General features: G+C 43.1%; 1 protein-coding gene across 1 annotated transcript in view; it reads left to right on the top strand.

Annotated features, from left to right (window-relative positions):
- Positions 1-26,296, top strand: part of grid1 (glutamate ionotropic receptor delta type subunit 1) — a 571,973-nt gene that overhangs the window by 520,092 nt on the left and 25,585 nt on the right. The window contains exons 11-12 of the mRNA XM_033012761.1: positions 7,049-7,379; positions 10,302-10,440. Coding sequence (XP_032868652.1) covers positions 7,049-7,379; positions 10,302-10,440 — 470 coding nt within the window. The remainder of the gene's footprint in view (positions 1-7,048; positions 7,380-10,301; positions 10,441-26,296) is intronic.

Raw genomic sequence — 26,296 nt, 5'->3', positions numbered from 1 at the left:
ACATTAATCTCTGTCTCCATGAGTCGGAGTCATTTAGTGATGGGAAGGAGAACAGGCTATGGTTACCTGCATGGAATCATAGAAGACTATTTCAGGATGCTTCGTGTCATTGGGTGGTGGGACTAGTTCTGCTGAAGCTTTCTCAGCGTTCTATTGCTTCTTAAGAGTTAGAAGGACAGAAGAGCTCGATGCATCATGGCTACAGTATAATTCGTCAACTTAAAGGTGAATGTCAAAGTCAGTAGGCAACAGTTTACAATTAAAGAAGAATGTTGAAAGGAGCTGGTTTATACCGAAGATAGACGCAAAGGGCTGGAGTAGCTTAGCAGGTCAGGCAGCATCTCTGGCAACATCTATCTAAAGAAGATACTGGCCTTTTGCATTTTTCTCAATTTTTCATTTATTTCCACGTACAAACACGAAAAAGTGTTTGCAGCTTTTCTTGTTCCTCTCCCCTATACATTACAATATTGATGACTCCAGTCACAGAAGGATAGCAGACCACCTGCCAATCCCTCTCTGAAAACCATCAACTGATATGGTCCAAGAATGGACTGACTCCAATTTTAATGGATAAGCTGGGACTCGTACCTCAGACAGCAGAGATGCCACAGGCCTTTTGTCCAGAAGCCTCCGTCAACAGAGAAAATGTCCCAGAAGGAACTGCAGATGCTGGAAAAGTAGACAAAAATGCTGGAGAGACTCAGCGGGTGCGGCAGCATCTATGGAGCAAAGGAAATAGGCAACGTTTCGGGCCGAAACCCTTCTTCAGAGAAAATGTCCCATCAGAATGCCCCGTCGTGGCCAAATGTTGGAGATGAGAAATTGGAATCAGTGTGACAACTGTCACCGTCCGCTCCGAAATCCATGTGCGATTAATTATCATTGAATATTTTCTCTTAATGGAGCAGGGGGAAGAATTTCATATTAACACGTTAAGCATTCATACCTACTAATGTTTGACGTTAAATTGAAGGCTGCAGCCCATTATAACATGATTTTGTTCATCAAATTACTTGAAACTAAGTTGTTTAAATCCGTGGCCATCCTCTAATTACCAGCTCCCTGGAGTTTCAAATGTCATACGGTTAATGAGCCAACGCAAAGAGATTTTCACAATACCATTGTGAAATATTGGAGAATATTTCATGCAACTTAAAACGGGCTTGTGGAGTATGAATATGGTAATCAGTAACAGGCCTGGGATGTAACCAAGACAATTCTTTATCATGATGGGGATCGGGAATTGGAAGAGCAAATATGTAAGGAGATAGCAGATATTAGTAGTAAGCACAAAGTAGTGATTGTGGGAGATTTCAACTTTCCACACATAGACTGGGAAACACATTCGGTAAATGGGCTGAATGGTTTGGAGTTTGTAAAATGTGTGCAGGATAGTTTTTTGTAGCAATACATAGAAGTACCTACTAGAGAAGGGGCAGTGTTGGACCTCTTGTTAGGAAATGAGATGGGACAAGTGGCGGAGTTATGCGTTGGGGAGCACTTCGGGTCCAGTGATCACAATACCATTAGTTTCAATATAATTATGGAGAGGGTCAGAACTGGACCTAGGGTTGAGATTTTTGATTGGAGAAAGGCTAACTTTGATGAGATGCGAAATGATTTAAAAGGAGTGAACTGGGACATTTTGTTTTATGGGAAGGATGTAGAAGTGAAATGGAGGACATTTAAAGGGGAAATTTTAAGAGTACAGAATCTTTATGTTCCTGTTCGGTTGAAAGGAAACAGTAAAAAGTGGAAAGAGCCCTGGTTTTCAAGGGAAATTGGACATCTTGTTCGGAAAAAGAGGGAGATCTACAATAATTATAGGCAGCATGAAGTAAATCACGTACATGAGGAGTATAAGGAATGTAAAAAGAATCTTAAGAAAGAAATTAGAAAAGCTAAAAGAAGACATGAGGTTGCTTTGGCAAGTAAGGTGAAAGTAAATCCAAAGGGTTTCTACAGCTATATTAATAGCAAAAGGATAACGAGGGATAAAATTGGTCCATTGGAGAGACGGAGTGGACAGCTATCTGCAGAGCCAAAAGAGATGGGGGAGATATTGAACAATTTATTTTCTTCGGTATTCACCAAGGAGAAGGATATTGAATTATGTGAGGTAAGGGAAACCAGTAGAGTAGCTATGGATACTATGAGTTTCAAAGTAAAAGAAGTACTGACACTTTGGAACAATATAAAAGTGGATAAGTCTCCAGGTCCTGACAGGATATTCCCTAGGATATTGAGGGAAGTTAGTGTAGAAATAGCCGGGGCTATGACAGAAATATTTCAAATGTCATTAGAAACGGGAATAGTCCCCGAGGATTGGCGTACTGCGCATGTTGTTCCATTGTTTAAAAAGGGTTCTAAGAGTAAACCTAGGAATTATAGGCCTGTTAGTTTGACTTCAGTGGTGGGCAAATTAATGGAAAAGATACTTAGAGATAATATATATAAGCATCTGGATAAACAGGGTCTGATTAGGAACAGTCAGCATGGATTTGTGCCTGGAAGGTCATGTTTGACTAATCTTCTTGAATTTTTTGAAGAGGTTACTAGGGAAATTGACGAGGGTAAAGCAGTGGATGTTGTCTATATGGACTTTAGTAAGGCCTTTGACAAGGTTCCTCATGGAAGGTTGGTTAAGAAGGTTCAACTGTTGGGTATAAATGCAGGAGTAGCCAGATGGATTCAACAGTGGCTGAATGGGAGAAGCCAGAGGGTAATGGTGGATGGTTGTTTGTCGGGTTGGAGGCAGGTGACTAGTGGGGTGCCTCAGGGATCTGTGTTGGGTCCACTGTTGTTTGTCATGTACATCAATGATCTGGATGAAGGTGTGGTAAATTGGATTAGTAAGTATGCAGATGATACCAAGATAGGGGGTGTTGTGGATAATGAAGAGTATTTCCAAAGTCTACAGAGTGATTTAGGCCATTTGGAAGAATGGGCTGAAAGATGGCAGATGGAGTTTAATGCTGATAAATGTGAGGTGCTACACCTTGGCAGGACAAATCAAAATAGGACGTACATGGTAAATGGTAGGGAATTGAAGAATCCCAGAAGGGATCAGGGAATAACCGTGCATAGTTCCTTGAAGGTGGAATCTCATATAGATAGGGTGGTAAAGAAAGCTTTTGGTATGCTAGCCTTTATAAATCAGAGCATTGAGTATAGAAGCTGGGATGTAATGTTAAAATTGTACAAGGCATTGGTGAGACCAAATCTGGAGTATGGTGTACAATTTTGGTCATCCAATTATAGGAAAGATGTCAACAAAATAGAGAGAGTACAGAGGAGATTTACTAGAATGTTGCCTGGGTTTCAACAACTAAGTTACAGAGAAAGGTTGAATAAGTTAGGTCTTTATTCTCTGGAGCGCAGAAGGTTAAGGGGGAACATGATAGAGGTCTTTAAAATGATGAGAGGGATAGACAGAGTTGATGTGGATCAGCTTTTCCCTTTGAGAAAAGGGAAGATTCAAACAAGAGGACATGACTTCAGAATTAAGGGACAGAAGTTTAGGGGTAACAAGAGGGGGAACTTCTTTACTCAGAGAGTGGTAGCGGTGTGGAATGAGCTTCCAGTGGAAGTGGTGGAGGCAGGTTCGTTGGTATCATTTAAAAATAAATTGGATAGGCATATGGATGAGAAGGGAATGGAGGGTTATGGTATGAGTGCAGGCAGGTAGGACTAAGGGAAAAAAGTTGTTCGGCACTGACTTGTAGGGCCGAGATGGCCTGTTTCCGTGCTGTAATTGTTATATGGTTATATGGTTATATGATAAAGTCGCCGAGCAAATCCATGTAGGTAACACTAATTGTTGGGGGGGAAAGCCTGCATTTCGGAGCAACTTTAATGTAAAAAAAGGTTCTAAAGCATTTTGCAGGAGCATTGTCAGATACAACTTTGAACCATGTATGGAAATAGCAAGATCAACAAATATAATCTGGGTTAAAGAGGTAGTACTGCAGATAGTGTTTCAAGAGTCCAGTCAAGAGTGTTTGATTATCATATGTGGCAACATTTCAATTATTATTTGCCAAAGCCTAACAAGGTTGTAAATGTAATACATTGGGAAATGATCTAAAAAAATAATTAGTAATTAACCGTAATACTAGGGCAACAAAAATCAAAGTAGTACTGCTACCAAAGACACGTTGCACTGCATGATGAGGAGGATTTGCTTTAGTCAGGGGCCGATGAATCTGTGGAATTCATTGCCACAGACGGCTGTGGAGGCCAAGCCAATGGATATTTTTAAGGCGGGGATTGACAGATTCTTCATTAGTAAAGGAGTCAGGGGTTATGGGGAGAAGGCAGGAGAATGGGGTTGAGAGGGAAAGATAGATCAGCCATGATTGAATGGCGGAGTAGACTTGATGGGTCGAACAGCCTATTTCTACTCCTAGATTAAATGAACATGAATTTGCATTGAAGTTCACAGTTGCTGATGTTAGTGTTGTGGAGTGTTCAAAGCCTGATGGTTGCCGGGAAGAAGCTATTATTTAACCCTTCCCACAGGTGAGAAACTACCCTTCCCACAAGGTTCAAGTTTTCTCTTTCGCTCCTGCACCTTCTTCTAGGAGGAATGAAATCAGATGGCCGGGATTCTGTGAGTCTTTGATGATATTGGCTGAGAAGAGAGAGGTGATGTTGAAGGAGAGAATTAGAAGCTCACATGTTCAGTAGAATTAGGCCATTCAGCCCATCGAGTCTACTCCGCCATTCAATCATGGCTGATCTCTGCCCCCAAATCCCATTTTCCTGCCTTCTCCCCATACCTCTTGACCCTTCTAATCAAGAATTTGTCTGTCTTTGCCTTAAAAATATTCACTGATGGCCTTCACATCCCTCTGTGGCAATGAGCTCCACAGATTAACTACCCTCTGACTAAGTTCCTCCTGATCTCCTTTTCAACATAACACCCTTTAATTCTGAGGCTGTGACCTCTGGTCCCAGACTCTCCCACCAGTGGAAACATCCTTTCCACATCCACTCCATGCCTTTCATTATTCTGTTGGTTTCAATGAGGTCCTCCTCAACTTTCTAAACTCCAGCGATTAGAGGCCCAGTGATGTCAAGCGCTCATCATATGCTAACCCACTCATTCCTGGGATCTTTCTTAAAAGCCTCCTCTGGACCCTCTCCAAATCCAGCACACCCTTCCCCAGATATGGGGCCCAGAATTGCTCACAGTACTCCAAATGCGGCCTGACCAGCGCCTTATAGATTCTCAGCATTAATCAGCCTGGCACCTTGGCAATGGATGACATGACTGCCAATGAAGTAGCAATTATTATCAAGGATAATGCAGGACCTGGTCATTGAGTAGGAGTCAAGTCAAGAGTGTTTTATTGTCATATGTCCCAGCTAGATTGATGAAATTCTTACTTGCCAATAAACCCGAATGAACCAGAAGACAAGGACTTGCACGATTTAAGAGAGAGAGAAGCAGTGAGGCCAGGGAGAGAGCTAAAAACAAGGGGAAGAAATTCAGACCATTCCAAAGGGCAAGTTCCTACTGCTTCCAAATTAAAAGTGGCAGAAGTATAATTGTATCAAAGTGGATTTATGCTTTCATTACAAGTGACTGCAAAACCATTATTTAATTAATAGTATCAGGCAGGTGATATTTAATTCACAATGATAAAGCTTGAATGCTTTCCAATTACTTTATCAAAATGACTGGTTTTAGATCTCGTCAGCATTTGTTTATTTAATTACATGCTTTCTTATGTGCCAGGCAGTTTGATGTTATTTGCCTCTCCCAGTGGCACCATCATCAGCATTTATTCCAGTTATTCCTTTATTCCCAGATTGATGTTGGCAGGTACGTCCTTGGCTTAAACAACTCTAGGCTTAGAGACAAGCATCACACACGCAGCGTAGGTGGGTCCATGAATGTATCAGAGTATCAATGGAGATCAGTGCAAGGACATAATCCAGGAGCAGTGTCAGAGCAATCTTCAGGAGAGTTTTATTCCTTCATTTATACCAGTCACAAAACTATCCATGAGATTACTGCAGATACAAGAAACTGCAGATCCGGTTTACGAAAGGACACAAAAAGTAAAGAGTTTCTATGTTTCTATGACACAAAATGCTGGAGTGACTCAATGGGTCAGACAGCATCCCTGGAGAACATTAATAGATGATGTTTCAGGTCGGGACTGTTCTTTAAACTGATTCTGGTGTGTGGGGGGAGAAAGTTAGATGGAGGAAGGGAAAGACAGAGCTTGACAGGTAACAGGTGAACACAGGCAGGGGGGGGGGGGGAGGTGGGGAGGTGGGGGTTGATAGGCAGATGATTGGACACAAAGGCTAGAGATGAAATTACAGAAAGTGTGAGACAAATGGATTGAAGAACTGTGAAAGGTTGAGAGCAAAGAGGAGGGGAGAGATAGATGCAAGTCCATGCAGGGCCCAGGGGAGGCGAGGAGAAGGGGGGTATGGGGGGGAGAAAGGGGTGTTTTGTGGGGGAGGGATGTTTTGTTAGAGGCTACCTAAAATAGGAGATTTGAATTTAATGAGATTATTGTGTTACAATCACTACAAATCAAATTGTACATCAGTTTTGAAATGATATATATCTAACCACTGTGAAGGGACATAATGAAGTCTGGTGGCTGCTCATTCAGTCAGGAATATGAGGTGAAATTTCAATCATTGGGAATTTGGCTCACTATTTTTACCACAGATTATGTGCTCTAATCTGAGTGAGGTTTGAACTGCAAACTTTGGACGAGGTGAGTGAACCATGTGGAACTGTATAACATAAAGATAAAGATGTCAGCAATGATTGAATGGCGGAGTAGACTTGATGGGTCAATTGGCCTCATTCTTCTCCTATTACATATGAACTTATGAAGACATTGCAGGCTGAGCTGATTGGCAAGGTAATTGAGGAAAGGTCCTTTTCTTCAATGAGAAATTCAGACCATCAATGAACTTGAACAAACAAGCTAATTCCCGGAAATACTACTCGAAATGGGCTGCTAAAGTCCTGATATCAGGATGATAACTTTGCCTGTCTTCTTGTCCACAGAAAGCAGACATAGCAGTCTCAGCAATAACCATCACTCCGGAGAGAGAGAGTGTTGTGGACTTCAGCAAGCGCTACATGGATTATTCAATTGGCATCCTCGTGAAGAAGCCGGAAGAAAAGATCAACATCTTCTCAGTCTTTGCCCCCTTTGACCTTGCAGTGTGGGCCTGCATTGCCGCTGCCATCCCGCTGGTGGGGGTCCTGATCTTTGTGCTCAATCGGGTGCAGTTGGTCCGAACGCAGACTCCAACGCACTCTCAGAGTCCGGCCTCCACCTTCAGCACTCTGCACACCGCCATCTGGCTGGTCTACGGAGCATTTGTTCAGCAAGGTAACTATCGAACATCTGCTCACAGTGTTGACTGGGAAATGGTGCGTGAATGTAGTGAATCCAATGGCTCATGAGCGAACACACCAGGAACCAGTTTGTGTGCGTGAGGGAGAAGTAAGAATTGCAGAGCAAGACACCCTGGGGGAGGGATGTCAAGAGGAAAGATGGTTGTGAATGGATGGAATTCCTCTACCTTTGAGAGCTGTAGATGCTGTTTTAGGCAGATACAGCAATGAAAGTAAGAACATTCCAGGTGTTAGAATCAGACAGTAACAGATTGAGATGCAATCCTGATCTAATTAAATGGCCAAATGGGTGTGAGGAGCCAACTGTTTTCATCCAGTTCCATTTCCTTATGTTCTAATGCATGGGAACAAGGAGAGAAAAACATTTTTTTTAAAGGAACTGTTTGATTATTAAGCATCATGGTTTATTAATTTAACATGCATAGTACAGCTACCCAAGGCCAACTTGGAGAACACATTGAAGATTAATGGATAAGCCTGTACATTAAACAAAGACCCTTAGACCACAGGAATAATAGACAATCAGAAGTGTATTTTGAACAAAGAACTTTGCATTAGTTCGAGAGCCAAGAGTTGTGTTCCTGGCTACACTCCATCAAGTATTCCCCAATTCCCAGTAACATCAGCAGTAAGTGGCAAATACCAATGTTGGCACAGTGCCATTGCAGTCCACTAAGTTCACATCAGGCCGGTTACCAAGTAATACAGTGGTGTCCCAAGGCATCGAACATTCTGCAGTCTGCTCTCTCAACTCCTGATTATTTTATGGAGAATGCAAGGTATGAATTTGGGAGCTGACTGCTACTTTCAGATCCTCGCTCACACAAAACAGATCTTTTATTTAAGACTTTTGGAACAATGAGAAGCAGTTTTGTTTTCAGATATGTATGCAGTGCCGTGAGAATCTTAATCCCGCCTTTGAACACTGAGCTCTCCCCCGCAGATATGGAGAAATCGGGAGCCAGGTACAAAGGCACAAAGGTGTCACAGTGCTGTTAGCAGCAACATTAAGAAGTACCATCCAAGTGTAGCTTGGACATGTTGACCAGTGTGGGCAGGTTGGGCCAAAGGGCCTGTTTCCACCCTGTATCACTCTGTGACTCTTTGACTCAATAGAGTGTGGAAACGGGCCCTTTGGCCCAATCTGCCCACACTGGCCAACATGTCCAATCTACACTAGTCCCACCTGCCTGCGTTTGGTCCATATCCCCCCAAACTTGTCCCATCCATGTACCTGTCTAACTGTTTATATGTTGGGATAGTCCCAGCCTCAACTACCTCCTCTGGCAGCTTGTTCCATACACCCTTTGTGTGAAAAAGTTACCCCTCAGATTCCTATTAAATCTTTTCCCCTTCACCTTGAAAACTGAAGATAAACTGAGCTCATCACCTTTAACATTGACCTTTGCACTTTATTGATATTCAAAAAGAAAGATAGGAAACAGCGGGTTGCTAATTGCCTAGTGCCCACATCACCTTGTCTTCTGTTGTCTGTACAACAGGTTAGTTAGGTTGACTTTATTGATTAATGTTTCGATGGGATTCTGATCTCAAATAGAGAAAACCAGATCCCCTCTGGTGAATGGTTCAATAACCAGAGGCCAGATATTGAAAATCATTGACAAAAGAACTAAAGGAGGTCAATAATACTTCTTCCCCCTTAAAAAGTTGAGACGCTCTCCTTGAGAAGATGGTGAAAACTGATCTATCAGTATTTTTCAAAGAGAATTGGAATTGTGACCTTTGCCACAATGCAGTGAGGAGACAGTTTTTTTCTGTCAGGCATCACCCAGACAACAGTGATGGTACATCTAATGCGTCAATAAAAACTATTTCCATGACTAAAAAAACCTTTTCCATGAAACTCGTGTTATAAATGCATTTGTATAAGTATTTTTTACTTTGTAGGCTAAATATAATTGTAGCCAGGGAGTTAATCTGTGCTCCAATGAATTCTAGGTTATTCAATTACCCAACGTTGAAAGTCTCATTGATCAGAGCAGGTGGAGGATTGAGAACTGTACAAATTCACGATCTCAAGACAGGGACAGGGAGAAGCCAACTCTAATTTACATTAATGCATCTTATTAACATAATAGAAGTCATTTTTGCAAAAAGCGAATCTGCCAGACTTTGAATTGTAAAGATAAGTCAATTTTGTAATTATCCTAATTGGTAGATGTAAATTAGTGATAATGTTGCTAATGTATCTAATTTGTGTATTGTGACTGTAGCTACAGTTTCCACAGAAGGAAAGAATGATTTCTTTAAATTATTCAGAAAACTTAAATCTGCATCTAATTTCCAATGTGTAATGTCTCAATTTCATGATAGTTCTGCAGTATCCACAAAATGGAATTGCCTTTGAATTAAATAAAGTTTAATAGAATAAATACCGGTGTATAGCTGGACTGACATTCTGTACTCTATGCACTGCTAGTGGGTGATTTTTGTATATGTCGCTGGTACACTATACTGGCACACACTGCTGGAGTATGATTTGGTGTACAATGTTGGTGCACACACGCTGCTCATATACTATCATGGTAACTCTTTGGTTTAGTTTAGTTTTGTTTTAGTTCAGAAATAAAGTGAGGAAACAGGCCCTTCGGCCCACCGATTTCGCACTGACCACCGATCCCCGCACACTAATACTATCTTGCCTACTAGGTCCGAGGTTGGGGGCTGGTCCATCAGTGATGATATTGGAGGCTGGGATTGCTAGGTTTTGGGCAGGTGATTGAGTCATGTAATGGGGAGATTGAACAGTAAATAACAGGATCAGCTCTGGTCTTATTGAGTGGCAGGGCAGGCTCGGGCAACCACGCAGCCTGCTCTTGATGCTATTTGACATGTTCTTACCATCTCAACACGTCAATGAATGTTCTGCTTGCAGGTGGAGACTCACCCATGAACTCGTTTGCCATGCGGATTGTGATGGGAAGCTGGTGGCTGTTCACGCTCATCGTGTGCTCCTCCTACACTGCCAACCTGGCTGCGTTTCTGACCGTGTCCAGAATGGATAACTCCATCCAGTAAGTGATACCAGTGGAGGCTTCAGGACAGTTGGACAAGCTATTGGGATGTTTCCATTTTAAGAAATGCTTTGCTTAATCTCTCTCAGTAGAAGCTGTGCTCGCACTTTGTCTCGTTTAATGCTCCTTGATTAATCTGACTCATCAGGAGGAAGATTATTGCACTCTCAAGTTTAACATTTGCTGCATCTGCCTTGTCATTTACAAATCATCATCGATCACTATCTCCAACGCATGATTAATGCCCAGGTCTTAGCTTCGGCTGCGTTCCTGTCTCTCTGCAACACCTTTAATCAAAACTACTTTCTCATTCAAATATGCAACAACTTTGCCCAGAGAAAGATATTGAACAAATTTGCGGCATGTGTAAGATTTGAAAATATCAAATAACATTGTTTCCTTTCTCATATTTATAGGTTAGACACTTAGAAACTTAGCCTCTCAGAGATACCAGGAATCTCGAGTAGATGTAGTTTGAGTCAGTTTAGTTTAGTTTAAAGAATACAGTGCGGAAACATTGTAAGTCCGCACCGACCAGCAGTCCTCGCACACTTACATGAGCCTCCACACACTAGGGACAATTTACACTTATACCAAGCCAATTAACCTACAAACCTGTATGTCTTTGGAGTGTGGGTGGAAACCGGAGATCCTGGAGAAAACCCACGCAGGTCACAGGGAGAACGTACAGACTCGGTACGGATAGCACCCGTAGTCGGTATCGAACCCGGGTCTCTGGCGCTGTAAGGCAGCAACTCTGCCGCTGCGCCACCGTTGGTTAGAATTTTTTTCCAATATAGTGCTATGGTGGGGACATTATCTCAGAGAACCTTTTCAGTGAATTCAAATCTGGTTTCAGATTAAATTTATCATGGTTACATTTACCTTTGTCAGAATTGAATGCACAGTTCCCCTGATTTACTGGCATGTCAGGGCGATGTCTGTTCTGGTCGGCTGTTGGAGTGTGATATATTGTGCCTCAGGGAATGCTCCAGGCTGAGTCTTGCTCACTCAAATAATCCTTCTAAATTCCAAGCACTGTGACATTCAAAGGATGGGGAGAGCACTTTACTGCAAGGAGATAACCTCTAGTTTTGTGATAAACTACCCATCTGTGGAATATTACATCCTGGGTCTGTTGCGACTGTTAAATAATTCATACGCTTCTACCTTTAGTGGAAACCACTGAGTAGTGTTTTGCCGTAACTCAACTTGTCACTGGTTAATAAGAAGGTAAGTAGGAGGAGGAGTAGTCTCTCGCAGGCTGCTGGAGCTCGGAGATTCAATAAAATTCAATAAGGCTAAACTGACAGCTGCCCTCAGCTCCATTTTCCTGCCTTGTCTCCCGAGACCAGTCTGAAGAAGGGTCTCGACCTGAAACGTCACCCATTCCTTCTCTCCTGAGATGCTGCCTGTCCCGCTGAGTTACTCCAGCATTTTGTGTCTAATTGTGGATGATCAGCCATGGTCACATTGAATGGCGGTGCTGGCTTGAAGGGCCAAGACGCCTATTGTCTGTTGTCTATTGTTTCCCATGACCCTTGATTTCTCTTCTTACAATTTATTTTATCTCAACCTGGAACACACTGGTTCCATGTTTAATACTCAAGATGCATTCTCATGAACAGCAGCTCATAAGTTATAAAAGCAGAATTAGGTCATTCAGCCCATTAAGTCTCCCCCACCATTCAATCATGGCTGATCTATCTTTCCCCCTCAACCCCATTCCCCTGCATCCCCCCCCCCTCCTCCCCCCAATAGTCCCTGACAGCCATATGGAACTGATCAGATTCATGAGATTTTTAATCTTGAGACCGATTAGTTCGCTGAGCAATATTCCCCTTGGTATTAAGATTGTATTAAGTTCCACTCTCTCTTTTGCCCTCTATTTCCTACACGTGGCATACTTTTAATTTGTTCGCAGGTGCAACATGTTAGTTCAACATCTCTGACATTTCCTTCCCCCGCTGTTACTAATTCCCAGATCAGCTTCCAAAAGAACAGTGTTTACTTTTGCTACTTCATTCCTTGTACAAAGCTCGTACTGTTTTCATATTGCTTGCCAGTTCCTTCCCATATTTGATTTTCACCCCTTCATCAGTTTTCTTTTAATTAGCATTTGTTGGTGTGGAACTTTCCCCTCCATACTCAAAGCTCTACTATTCTTTGTGATGAAATGTCTCCTTTAACTTCTTACAATTTAAGTTTTTCAATCTGTGTCATATTATGATCACTTTTGCCCAGACGACTGGTTACTGGAAATGCATTAATTGCACACAACTGAACCAAAAATAGCCTGGTCGCTGACTGGGCCTCCAATGTACTGTTCTGTAACACTGCGTTGAATGTATTGCATGAACTAGGCTATCTTAACCAATGTGATTTGCACAACCTATGTGAAGATTAAAGTCACCCATGCATTGCACCTTTGTAACAACCCGCACCTTTTGACTGTCTCCGTCTCTTCCATTCTTCTTCCCGTCCCTCACCCCCCCCCCCCCCCTCCACCACCCACACATCAGTCTGAAGAAGTGTCTCGACCCGAAACGTCACCTATTCCTTCGCTCCATAGATGCTGCTTCACCCACTGAGTTTCTCCAGCATTTTTGTCTACCTCCCACCTTTTGAATGATACTTTGCCCAAAGGCATTGCCATTATAGGGATCAGAAAACTACTTCCATTGATTCCTTTGACATTATTTCTTACCTCTTTCCAAACTAATTCTATTTCCAGATTTTCCCATGTCTCACCATAATCCTTTTCTAACAGAGGTAGCCCTCCTGGTCACCTTGCAACCGTGCCTTTGTAATAGCTGTGATGTTACAATCATCTATCACTATTTGTGCTACTAATTTACTTATTATGTTGGAATGCTTCAAGCATTCAGATACAAAGTTTTAAGAAGCCTCTAATTTTGATTTTACACCATTGTCACTCCTTTGACCCTGGTCACGACCACATTCTTATTCCTTTACTATGGCCTGAAGAACTGCCATTCATTTAACCATAGTGCTACTCAGTTCTGAAATGTTATCCTTTCTCTTTAATACCCTAAATTTCTCTTTACCTAAACCCTTACATCCACTATTTAGTTTAAAGCCCTGCCTTCATTCTAGTTATTCGATGCACTGAGACACTGGTCCCAGACCATTTAAAGTAAAGCCTTTCTGAATGGCTCTAATGTCAAAGTGTCAAGTGTCATTGATTTATTTGGGTTAGTGTTGGCATTTTGCCTGAGTTGGATTATTGAGCTGAGGGAAGCATAATTGGCCCAGGGCCAGATTTTAATTTAAGTGCTGCTTAAATTCATTTAGTAAGAGTGTTTTGCATAGGTCCAATATATTGCCGTAATATCAACCTTCAACTTGAAATGCAAGTTGTTGCTGGAATGTGATATTCAGACAGATTTTGGGTTCTAATACATGAATTACTAAAAGTTAGCCTGCAGCCACTGCAACCAATTAGCAAACCAAATGGTGCATTTCCCTTTGGTTATTAAATTAAGGAAGTCTTGCTATAATTATAAAGGAGCTCTTTGTGACTGTACCTTAAGCTGATGCCATGTAGGGACATATTTATTTGCCCAAGGAAGGTTTGTCTTCTAGGGAATGTAACAAAGGTTTCATAGGGTGCACTACTGGGGTGAAAGGGTTACTGTGTGGATATTTGAGTAGAGTGGGCCTATATTCTTTGGAATTTTGAAGTACGAGAGGCAATAGATTGGAGCTATATAAAATACTCAGAGGATTTTGTAATGCTTCTTGAAGTGAAGCTTAGATACTGTTCGATGGACTAAACATGCTGGAGTAATTCAGCAGGCCAGAAGGCATCTCTGGAGAGAAGGAATGGGTGATGTCTGAAGAGGGTCTCGACCTGAAACATCACCCATTCCTTCTCTCCAGAGATGCTGCCTGTCCCGCTGAGTTACTTCAGCATTTTGAATTAAATTGAATAAATTTTATTAGCCAAGTATGAAAACATACAAGGAATTTGCTTTGGTGCTTTGCTCACAAGTAACAATACGATATACAGTAGACAATTAAGAATAAAACATTATAATTTAAACTTATGAAGTATGAATTAAAAAAACCAGAGCAAAAAGAGGCTACAGACTTTTGGTTGTTGAGTAGAGCTACTGCTCATGGTAAAAAACTGTTTTTATGTCTGGCTCTGGCGGCTTTGACAGTCCGGAGTTGCCTTCCAGAGGGAAGTGCTTCAAAGAGTTTGTGGCCAGGGTGAGAGGGGTCAGAGATGATCTTGCCCGCTCGCTTCCTGGCCCTTGCAGTGTACAGTTCATCAATGGAGGGAAGGTTGCAGCCAATAACCTTCTCGGCTGATCGAACGATGCGCTGCAGTCTCCGGATGTCATGCTTGGTGGCTGAGTCAAACCAGATCATGATGGAGAAGGTGAGGACAGACTCTATGATGGCAGTATAAAACTGGACTATCATTGCCTGTGGCAGATTGTGTTACCCGGAAGTTAATGTGTGGTCAGACACCAATTCAGACAGTATTCCATGCATGACAAAGATCCACCTCAACTCTTAAGAGGTGTTTTCTGTGCATACATGTACTGACTTTAATTCATTTTGAGTGTGTGTAAATGAACACAAGGAAGTGGTTGACTAAAGATGACGTGGACATTGTCAAGTCAACCATCTCCATGGTTGTAATGACACTGTCAACAAATAATCTGCTGAAGCAACTCAGCGAATGAGGCAGCAAGTGTGAAGTTAACAGGACAATCGACGTTTTAGGTTGAGAACCTTCCTCTGTACTGAAAGAGTGGAGGGGAGAAAAACGGATCAAAGAGGAGGAGGGAAAGGTGGGGCAAGTGTTGGCACTAGAGGGGTATCCAGGAGGAGAGGGATGGGCTGGTGAAGAGAGTCAGGTGGGGGAGAGAGTGGTGGGGATAACAGCAGAGGCTGGGCCGATGTTTGGTGGAAGTAACTAGGGGCTGAGGATGATAGAGTCTGATGGGCAAGGAAGGAGGGATGTGAGACAAAAAAGGGGGGAGAGAAGTACAATGAGAGGGGAATGTGAAGGGAAGGGGGGTGGGGGATAAAGATCAACTGCCTTAGATTCAGCCAGTCCGAAGAAGAGTCCCAGCCCAAAACATCTCTGTCCATTTCCTTCCATAGATGCTACCTGCCAAAACAAAGATGTGTTCATAACATCATAATATCATTAGTGATAGGAGCAGAATTAGGCCATTTGGCCCATCACGTCTACTCCGCCATTTAATCATGGCTGATCTATCCCTCCCTCCTAATCCCATTCTCCTGCCTTCTCTCCATAACCTAATCAATATCTATCTCTTCCTTAAAAATATCCACTGACTTGGCCTTCTCAGCCTTCTGTAGAAAGAATTCTGCAGATTCACCACCCTCTGACTAAAGATATTTCTCCTCATCTTCCTTAACGAATGTCCTTTAAGTCTGAAACTATGACCTCTAGTCCTTGACTCCCCCACTAGTGGAAACACCCTCTCCACATCCACTCTATCCAAGCCTTTCACTATTCTGTACATTTCAACGTTCCTCCAGCAGTTTGTATTTTGCTCAAGTTTCCGGCATCTGCAGCGCCTTGTTGCTGCCCTACATTTCCCTAAGGTTTCCCTCTTTCAATTACTTCTGGAGCCTGTTCATCCCATGTGTCCGTTAACAGCAAGTGAGGGAGTTAGTGTTGAGAATTCACTGCTGGAGCCTGAGACCGTTTAAAACAAGAGAGAAAGATATTCTTTAAAAATTACAGTTCTAGACGCATTGAGTGTTTACTTGTATCATCAAGTCATTTCTTGGAATTCCCTCATCTCATCTCCCTTCCCTGCCTCATGGGTTGCAAGCCTGCTGTGAATTAGTGTTTAAGGACGTGCAGTCCTAGCTTTTCGTGAAAGGCAAGTCACTTGGGGTTTTAGTTTAGCAAACATTGCTTGTTGACACTGCCTTTATTACCAAGGCATTATATTTTATTCCTTTTCCTTGTGTTGTACACACCCAATGCACCACGCAGCTCTGGCATATACTGCTGCTTTCGGTCTAATGATATTCCCTCCTCGCTGGTACAGCGTTAGTTATTCCGCTCTCCAGAATCGGAATCTCAGTGATGTCCCCATCTATCGCCTTGTGCAAGCATGGCTGAATCCGCCCCATGCTCTGAATTTCTAACTGCCAGAGGGATTTAATTTGCTTTCAGAATGAAATGTACATACATCTGACCTCCCCAGGACACCGAGAGGATTGAACCATTAGACTATAAACACTAAAAAGAGCGAAGCTGAGCCCTGCGGTATTGTATGGAACAACATCAGACTTGTCAAACTCACTGGGCTGATGAGAGTCTAGAGCTACAGTTAGAATTTATTTTCCATGTCATTAAGATTTCAATTGCCCCTTTTCTTTTAAATTTGTGCACATTGTTATGCCCTCAGAATGAGAGAACTCAATCCATGAACTTACCGTGGTCCAGGGCTTTCCTGACCTGTATTAAGAATAAGGGGTATTACATTTAGGACTGAGATGAGGAAGAACTTTTTCACCCAGCGAGTGTGTAGGAATCTGTAGAATTCTCTTCCACAGAAGGCAGTGGAGGCTAATTCACTGGATGTTTTCAATAGAGAGTTAGATATGGTTCTTAGGGCTAATGGAATCAAGGGATATGTGGAGAAAGCAGGAACGGGGTACTGATTTTGGATGATCAGCCATGATCATATTGAATGACGGTGCTGGCTCAAAGGGACAAATGGCCTACTCCTACACTGATTTTCTATGTTTCTATTATTTGTGGAAAAAATGAACTGTAGGTGGAGGAGAACTTCTTCAAAGTAGATGTTTCATGAGGAGAAGAGTCCCGACTTGGAACATCACCTACCCCTGTTCTCCAGAGATGCTACTCGACCCATTGAGTTACTCCAGCACTTTGTGTCTTTTTCTATATTATTTGTGCTTAGCAAAGAGACAGGCAGCTCCAGTTACCTCAATCCAAACAGAGACAATTTAAGATAGACACAAAGTGCTGGAGTTAAGGGACTGTCCCACTGCTGCGACCTAATTGGCGATTTTAGAAGAGTTTGCCCTCGACTCATACTCGCAGCATAGTCGTCACAAGGTCCTAGGAGGTCTTTGTAACTCTCCTGGCTGCTTGAGAGTAGCCCTTGCCTACTCGAGGCCTCAGCTAGGTCGTGGCGTATTTTTCAACATGTTGAAAATATCGATTTTATTTTACTCGTAGGTTTAGTCAAAGTAGATCATAGTAGGTCGGTATGTTATTCGTAGGTAATCGAGGGTAGTTGAATGTAATCAAAGGTAGTCGTAGATAGTCTTCAACATAGTTGAAGGGAGGTCGAAGGAGATCGAAGGAGGTCGTCTTCACTCTCCACTATTTGGTGTCCAAATTTCCCGAAGCTAGTCGAAGCTAGTCTTCAACATAGTCGAAGGAGATCTTCAACGTGACACTTTTTCAAACTCTTCTAAACTCGCCAATTAGGTTGCCGCAGTGGGACAGCCCCTTAACTCAGTGTGTCAGGCAACATCACTGGAGAAAAAGGATAGGTGACGTTTTGTGTCAGGCCCCTTCTTCAGACTTTGAAATTTATTTTGTCCAAGGAACCACTGAGAATAATAAGCTGCAATTGCACGATGTTTTTAGCATCACATAATAATTCCAGAGGGCTCCACAGGAACGGATGTCGGATAATTTCAAGCTTGGTCAAAGAGGTATATTTTAGAGAGTGCCTTAACGAAGGGGACAGGGCAGAGCATTAAAAGGGTTTGCAGAAGGATATCCAGAGCTCTTGAGGCCCGGAGTTCTAGAATTCTTTCTGAGGCGCAGCTGGTTTTGAGGCAGAAAATGAGGGCAGACAGGGCGGTCGTGGGATGACTGAGATCTTGGATGATTCTAGAGATGGAAGATGCTACAGAGATGGGAAAGGTTGAGTTGACTGGGGAATTGGAAAAGACGAGATGCGTAGGAAGAAACTGCAGATGCTGGTTCTGAAGAATGGTCTCGACCTGAAACGTCACCTATTCCTTCTCTCCAGAGATGCTGTCTGAACCTGCTGAATTACTCCAGCTTTACTCCAGTCTATCTGGGGAATTGGAAAAATTGGTTGAGACTTTTAAAACTGATGTGCCACCAAATCAAAAAGCTAACTGAATGAAAAAGTCTGGAGACATTCGATGTGTTATGAATAATGCAAACTATTCTCATTGCCCAGTGACTTTGCGGCTTTACATTAAGGTTTCTGTCTGAGCAGGACACCAACTGGATTGGTCAATAGTCTTGTCTTACCATCATCCAATTTCACTCACCATTGATTAGCAGAGTAGATCTGCCCATTCATCTATTCCCCCTGGAAGTTGAAACATGTTCAGATTAAGATATCTCCAAGCTGCTGTTTAATTTAAATCTCTCGAGCGGAGGCGTGTGGCTGAAGACATCAGCCATTCCCCCAAAGGTAGGAGAAGCCCAGGCCATTAGCATTCACTCCACACACAGTCAGTTTCATTCCATCATCAGTAGATACTTAGAAAAAATAAATCTGTTATTATTCTACAATGCAGAAACAGGCCCTTAGGTCCACTGAGTCCGCACCAACCAGCGATCTCCACACACTAACACTATCCTACACACGCTAAGGACAACTTACATTTATACCAAGCCAGTTAAGCCAACAAACCTGTACGTCTTTGGAGTGTGGGAGGAAACCAAAGCACCCGGAGAAAACCCACGAGGTCACAGGGAGAATGTACAAACTCTGTACAGACAGCACTTGCAGTCAGCATCAAACCCAGGTCTCTGGCGCTGTGAGGCAGCAACTCTACCGCTGCACCACCGATGTTGGCGTGAAATCTTCATCTGTCCCATTTTGAGGAATATCTCTAGACTGCATGGTCAATGATAGAGATGCCTTAGTGTTAATATTTCCCATTGATCACGCAGTTTGCAAGGATTGTCAGCACATCATTTCTGTAAGCGCTGATCAATGAGTCTATATAAATCCTGGATCGATAAATAGGTCAGGAAATGACCTTGGATATGACAGGATCGTTTAAGCTGAAAGAAGGTATCAGTGATCACACATTCACCAAATAGAACATAGGCTGCCCAGAAAGCAATGCCAGTCAACCATTAGTGCTTCAGGCAGAGACTGCGTGTGCATTCAAAATTAGATTGGGGGAAGATGAAGACAAATGAGAACTAGGGCTGTGGCAAACAGGTTTGCATATGTGAAGTGAGCTGTATATTCATGTGAAGATTAAACACTGACATTCTATAATTTTGTATATCTTTTATTTTTGGTGCCCTTATCTATTATGTGAATTGGAAGCTGAGAAATCATTACATGTCTTTGTGTGAATTTGGCTATAGAAACCTACTAGTTCAAATGAAAATGATTCTACAGCATAATGAATGATTTTATTATACTCATTCTTTGCAGTTGCAATTAACAGGGGTAAAGCTTGGCTGGATAGATAACTCACCACGAGATGCTCAACATTCATCTTGGCAGATCTAAGCCAGTGGCATCATTCATTCCAAACGTGGATGTTTAAATAATGCAGATAAATTAATTTGTTTAGAATGAAATCCAGATTCACATTAGAGATATAAGGAACTGCAGTTGGTGGAATTTTGAGCAGAGTTCAAAGTGCTGGAGGAACTCAACAGGTTAGGCAGCATATGTGGAGGGAATGGTCACGTGTCTATTCGTATCAGATTAGTTTATTGTCATTTCATTGTGCATGACATTTCTTGTTCCTTTGAAGCTCACAGAGTAAACAACATACATACAGTAATGATAGATACAACAATAGTTAGGGCAGGTACACAAAAAAGCTGGAGAAACTCAGCGGGTGCAGCAGCATCTATGGAGCGAAGGAAATAGGCAACGTTTCGGGCCGAAACCCTTCTTCAGACTAGGGTTTCGGCCAGAAACGTTGCCTATTTCCTTCGCTCCATAGATGCTGTTGCACCCGCCGAGTTTCTCCAGCTGTTTTGTGTACCTTCGATTTTCCAGCATCTGCAGTTCCTTCTTGAACACAATAGTGAGGGCAGCATGGTGGTGTACCATTAGAGCTACTGCCTTGCAGTGCGAGAGACCCGGGTTTGAATCTGACTACCGTTGTTGTCTGTAAGGAGATTGTACGTGACCTGGGTGTGTTTTGTCCAAGATCTTCGGTTTCCTCCCACACTCCAAAGACGTACAGGTTTGTAGGTTAATTGGCTAGGTATATAAGTATATAGGTTGGGACGACAGATGGCGCGGGACGACAGATGGCACAATGGGCTAAGTGTTCGGCTGGCAACCGGAAGGTAGCCGGTTCGAATCCCGCTTGGAGTGCATACTGTCGTTGTGTCCTTGGGCAAGACACTTCACCCACCTTTGCCTGTGTGTGAATGTGTGTGAGTGTGTGTGAGTGATTGGTGGTGGTCGGAGGGGCCGTAGGCGCAGATTGGCAGCCACGCTTCCGTCAGTCTGCCCCAGGGCAGCTGTGGCTACAGAAGTATCTTACCACCACCGAGTGTGACTGAGGAGTGAATGAATAATGCGATGTAAAGCGCCTTGAGTATTAGAAAGGCGCTATATAAATCCCATCCATTATTATTATAAAACAATTAAATTGTCCCTAGTGTGTGTAGGGTAGTGTTAACTTGCGGGGATCACTGGTCGTTGCGGACTTGGTGGGCCAAAGGGTTTGTTTCCGCACTGTATCTCTAAACTAAACTGAATATTACAATTATGAATGCAAAGCAGCAAAATGGTGTAAGATTGTCCAGCAATCTGAAGTAGTGCAAAACATTATTAAAGTACTTTGATAGAATAATCAAATTGGGTAGAGTTAATAGTAAGGGAACATAAGGCTGTTAAAGAGATACTTACTATGTGTAAGAAGGAACTGCAGATGCTGGTTTAAACCGAAGATAGACACAAAAAGCTGGAGTAATTCAGCAGGACCGGCAGCATCTCTGGAGAGAAGGAATGGGTGACTTTTCGGGTCGGGACATTGTCTGAAAAAGGGTCTCAACCCGAAACGTCACCCATTCCTTCTCTCCAGAGATGCTGCCTGTCCCGCTGAGTTACCCAAACCTTTTGCTGAGAAAGAGGTGATTGGTTCAACAGGGTGATAGGAGTGTGGAAGAAGCTGTTCCTAAGTCTCGACATCCGAGCTTTCAAGTTCCAGTATCTTTGCTCAGAAGGCAGAAGTGGATAAGGGAATGGCCTTTTCCTTTCAAAGGCATCCTTGATCATACTTCCAGCCTTCCTGATGCAACGCTGATGGACTGGAAGGAAGGAAGTGATGAATCGGTAAAGAACTGGGCCGTGTTCACCACTCTCTGCAGGTTCAGGCAGTCACGAGCAGAGCAGTTGCCATACCAGGCTAAGAAGCATCCGGTCAGATGTAGACAGTATTGTGTTGACCTTCCTCACTTCCTTCAGTCAACAACCAGCTTTTGTGGTCTTGGTTGTTGTTCTGACACCGTGATACAAGGTTTCCAACCTCTTTCCTGTGCTTGGTCTCATTGTTGTTGATCCAGGTGACAAAGGTGGTGTCAACGGCAACTTTTGAGATTTGCCACCCAGTCCCAAATGTCCCGGTGGCTGAACAAAGGGACTGAGCTCACAACCCTCAGGGCAACAGTGTTGAGGATCAAGGTGGACAGAATATTACATCCAATTCAAGTGGAGATCTGCTGGTTAGGATCCAGAAGCCAGTTGCAGATGGAGGCTCCAAGGTCAAAGTCCAGAGGTTTAGGGACGAGGTTGCTCGGTATTGAGTGGCTCAATGAAAAGCATCCTGACAAAGGTGTTTTTTTGGCAAAGGTAGTCAGATGTGAATGCAGTGCAAGAGAGACGATGTCCTTTGTAGATCTAATATGCCACTCTGAAAATTGTAAGAGGTCTAGATTGCCCAGAACACTTTGTTATGTTCATGGTTTAGCTGGTCAATAGAAAAATGTTTTTTTCTTGAGAAATGGAATGATGGAGGTTTCTTTGAAACAGATGAGGACAGTGGATATCTATCTAATCTAAGAGTTTTTGATTCCAACTCTCCAATCATTGCTGAACATTCAACAAATCTTAATTCACCGATTATACATCTTGAAACAGTTAAACATCTTGAAACAATTATCACTCACCCCCTCCCCCCCCCCGTCCGTGTTACCTTGTTGGATACTTCCAGGACCTGTGCAAAATACAAATTACTGGATCAATTGATGGGAACTTTATGGCAGGTCCTTCATGACTCAAGTCCGTTCGGCTCAGCGGAATTAGAAATTAGGAATGAGAAAGCCCAGGTACTACAAGATGTTTAAAATCGATATAGTCCGAGTCTCACAGAGGAAGATCTGGAATGAAGATCAAGCACAAACATAAATGAACTGAACATTTGCTCAATCAATTGCCAGAGTACAGAATAGGTCAACGATAAAATTATTCCACTTGAATACAAAGCAGATAGCATTTACTGTATATCTTGCTGTAGAAATAACTTTGTGGATATATAATCTTAAATTTAATTTGCATGACCAGAATATTGAACAGCTGATGTCTTAAAGCCACCCATCTCATCTACTTTGATGAAACAATTCTTCTTCTTCTTATCGAGTCCACACGCAAGATTAGAAGTGTTCAGCTAGAGCTGAACACACTTCTCGGCATCTGCGTACAATGGTGTCTGTCTTGTCGCTTCTTGTGCTTCTTGTGCGTGGTGGTGGAAAGATTGGTGGAAACAGGGCCGCGACGTGAACGCTCTTTCCTTGACCCCGATGAAACAATGATTTGTGGTGTTAGCACATTCCCTGACCAACAGGACCCACAGTTACCTATTGTCATCTGTTACCGGCCATGATTTGACTTGGGCTTTTCTTGCTTCCAGTTCCACTCCCCCCACTGCCCCTCACCCCGCCCCCCCTCCCTACAATCAATCTGAAGAAGGGTCCCGACCTGAAACGTCATCTATCCATGTTCTCCAGAGATGCTGCCTGACCCGCTGAGTTACACCAGCATTTCATGTCTATCTTCCTTAACAAGGGGTGGCAACCAGTTCAAGTTTATTTGTGGAACTTCAAAATTACCTAATTCCAGTGAAGCGATTGCTCCAATAGCTAAACAAATGGTATTTCATTGTCTCCTGTGATCAGGATGTCCTGTCAGGAGCTGGAACTTTCACCTGGTTGCAGCAATTTGTAAGAGGCAGGGAATGCTGGAGTTAGTCAACAGAGAAGATAGTATCGTTCGCACGTAAGCACTCACACATACACACACACACAAGCATACATGCATTCACACACACACACACAAGCATGCACTTACACACACACACAGAAACATGCATGTACTCACACACACACACACAAACATGAATGTACTCACACACACATGCATACACTCACACACAGAAACATGCATGTACTCACACACACACACAAACATGCATGCACACACATTTGCCCATGACACACATAGACATGCATGCACACACACAAATACATGCACACACATGCACTCAAACACACATGCACACACCTAACACATGTTGCCATGCATGTGTGCACACACATTCACACACATACAACCACACCCATACACACACACATACACACACTCATACACGCACACACACACACACATACAAACACACACACACACACTGTTGAGCCTGCTTAAAGGATTCTGCATATTTCTGAAACTTCTTCCCTTTAAGTATGTTACAGATTTTGTTTCCATAAGAACCAAGTTCTGTGGCCCAGCTTGGTTTATTCACATTCTGCAGTCAAGTGTTGGGCCAGTAAGAGACTGCTTGTATTTATTTTCTCTCGTCCTGTTATTTCTATTTATGAATCAATCAGGCTCAAGGGCAAGAACATTAAAAGCAGTGGTTTGTGAGTCATGTTCTTGATGCTTCCCATGAGAGGACTTGTAGTTAATGGAAGAATAGGTTCAGATGAATGTTGGGGAATCTTTCATGTCCCCCTGAGAACACAGATGAGGATTCAATTTAAAGTTTTATTCACAAGGCCGTATCTCTAACAGTAGAGCACTCCCTCAGTCCGGGATTGGATTTGCAGCATGTATTTTCTATTTTTAATTTAGTTTAGAGATACAGTGCGGAAACAGGCCTTTCGGCCCACCAAGTCCGCGCCGACCAGCGATCCCCGCACATTAACACTATCCTACACACTCTAGGGACAATTTACACCTACACCAAGCCAATTAACCTACGAACCTGTACGTCATTGGAGTGTGGGAGGAAACTGAAGATCTCAGAGAAAACCCACGTGGTCAGGGTGGGGAACATGCAAACGCCGTACAGACAGCACCCATAACCGGGATCGAACCCGGGTCTCCGGAGCTGCAAGCGCTGCAAGGCAGTAACTCTACCGCTGCGCCGTCCTCTTCTTTGTATTGTCAGCTGAACATGTTACAAGATGACCTTTGATGCAGTCTGTGGTTTTTGAATGAGGTGAATGGGTCACTGGATGTTGGTCTTAGAGACTGGTTGCAGTAACTCAGTCCCTGAAGAAGGGTCACGACCTAAAAACATCGTCTAGCCATTCCCTCCACAGATGCTGTCTGACCCGCTGAAGTACTCCAGAATGTTCTGTTGTGTACAATATCATGTTTATTAAAAAACTGAATTGTGTGCAACAACATGCCATAGTTGGCGAGTAGTTCACAGCACTGGTCTCTGGAAACTCTTTGACTCCGGTAACATGGTCTGCAGTCCATTCTCCTCTTTCCTAATTTCCCAACAGTCTTTGAAATTCCCCAACACTCTCAATAGGCCAGTTCATCATTTGGACAATTGAGGAAAAGGATGTGCAGGGAGGAACTGCAGATGCTGGTTTACACCGATGATACTCAAAATGCTGGAGTAACTCAACATTTGGGTCTGGCAGCATCTCTGGAGAAAAGGAATAGGTGAAGTTTTGGGATGACTAAATATCAAAATCTCAAACCTAATAAAATCTCATTGGGTGGTAGCCGTGATCCCTGCCCTCCTAAAAGTTTCTGAATCTGGACTTCCGACAGCAGATACTTCAAGGCAGTGGAACGATGCTACCAGTGGCATCTTCACAAAACCATCAAGGCTGCCATTGGGGTAGGCCTCTCCCAGGCCAACAGCCCCAGCACTGAGAGCCTAACTATAGTCAGTCGGCTCTGCTGGGCATCCATCCATTTGTATGCCCAACACCAGACTCCCACAGCACGTGTACTGTTCCAAACTGGGAAGAACTCAAGGATGAGCCAAAGCATCCTTGGGGGGAAAAAAGCACCATCCTACTGACTCAGGTGCGGCACGGTGGTGCAGTGGTAGAGTTGCTTCCTTACAGCTCCAGAGACCCAGGTTCAACCCTGACTACGGGTGCTGCCTGTATGAAGTTTGTACGTTCTTTCTGTGACCACATGGGTTTCCTCCCACATTCCAAGATGTGCAGGTTTGTAGTTTAATTGGCTTCCGTAAATTGCCCCGAGTATGTAGGATAGAACTGGTGTACGGGAGATGGCTGGTCAGCGCAGACTCGGTGGGCTGAAGGGCCTGTTTCCACGCTGGATCTCTAAACTAAACTAGACTCCTGCCCTCTAAAGTGAAAAGGAAACGTTTAGGTTGGTTTTAAGCTCAAAGCCAGGCATCGGGAACATCAACCATGATAAATGGCAAAAGGACTACACCACTTCTTAAACTACTCGCCCACCTGTCCTGTTGACATTATTGCCCAAACTGTGAAAACTCCCCTCTGGAAAAGTAACCAACATGGAAGAAAGTTATCCTTAAATCCTGGGGACTGCCTAATTGGAATAAATGTATTAATCTTAATCCATATGTTGAGCTTCATCCCTCAGTCCCA

Source organism: Amblyraja radiata, chromosome 37 (genome assembly GCF_010909765.2).
Source record: "Amblyraja radiata isolate CabotCenter1 chromosome 37, sAmbRad1.1.pri, whole genome shotgun sequence".
Taxonomy (NCBI): domain Eukaryota; kingdom Metazoa; phylum Chordata; class Chondrichthyes; order Rajiformes; family Rajidae; genus Amblyraja; species Amblyraja radiata.
Note: the sequence above shows the minus strand (reverse complement) of the source record. Positions and strands in the feature narration are given on the sequence as shown.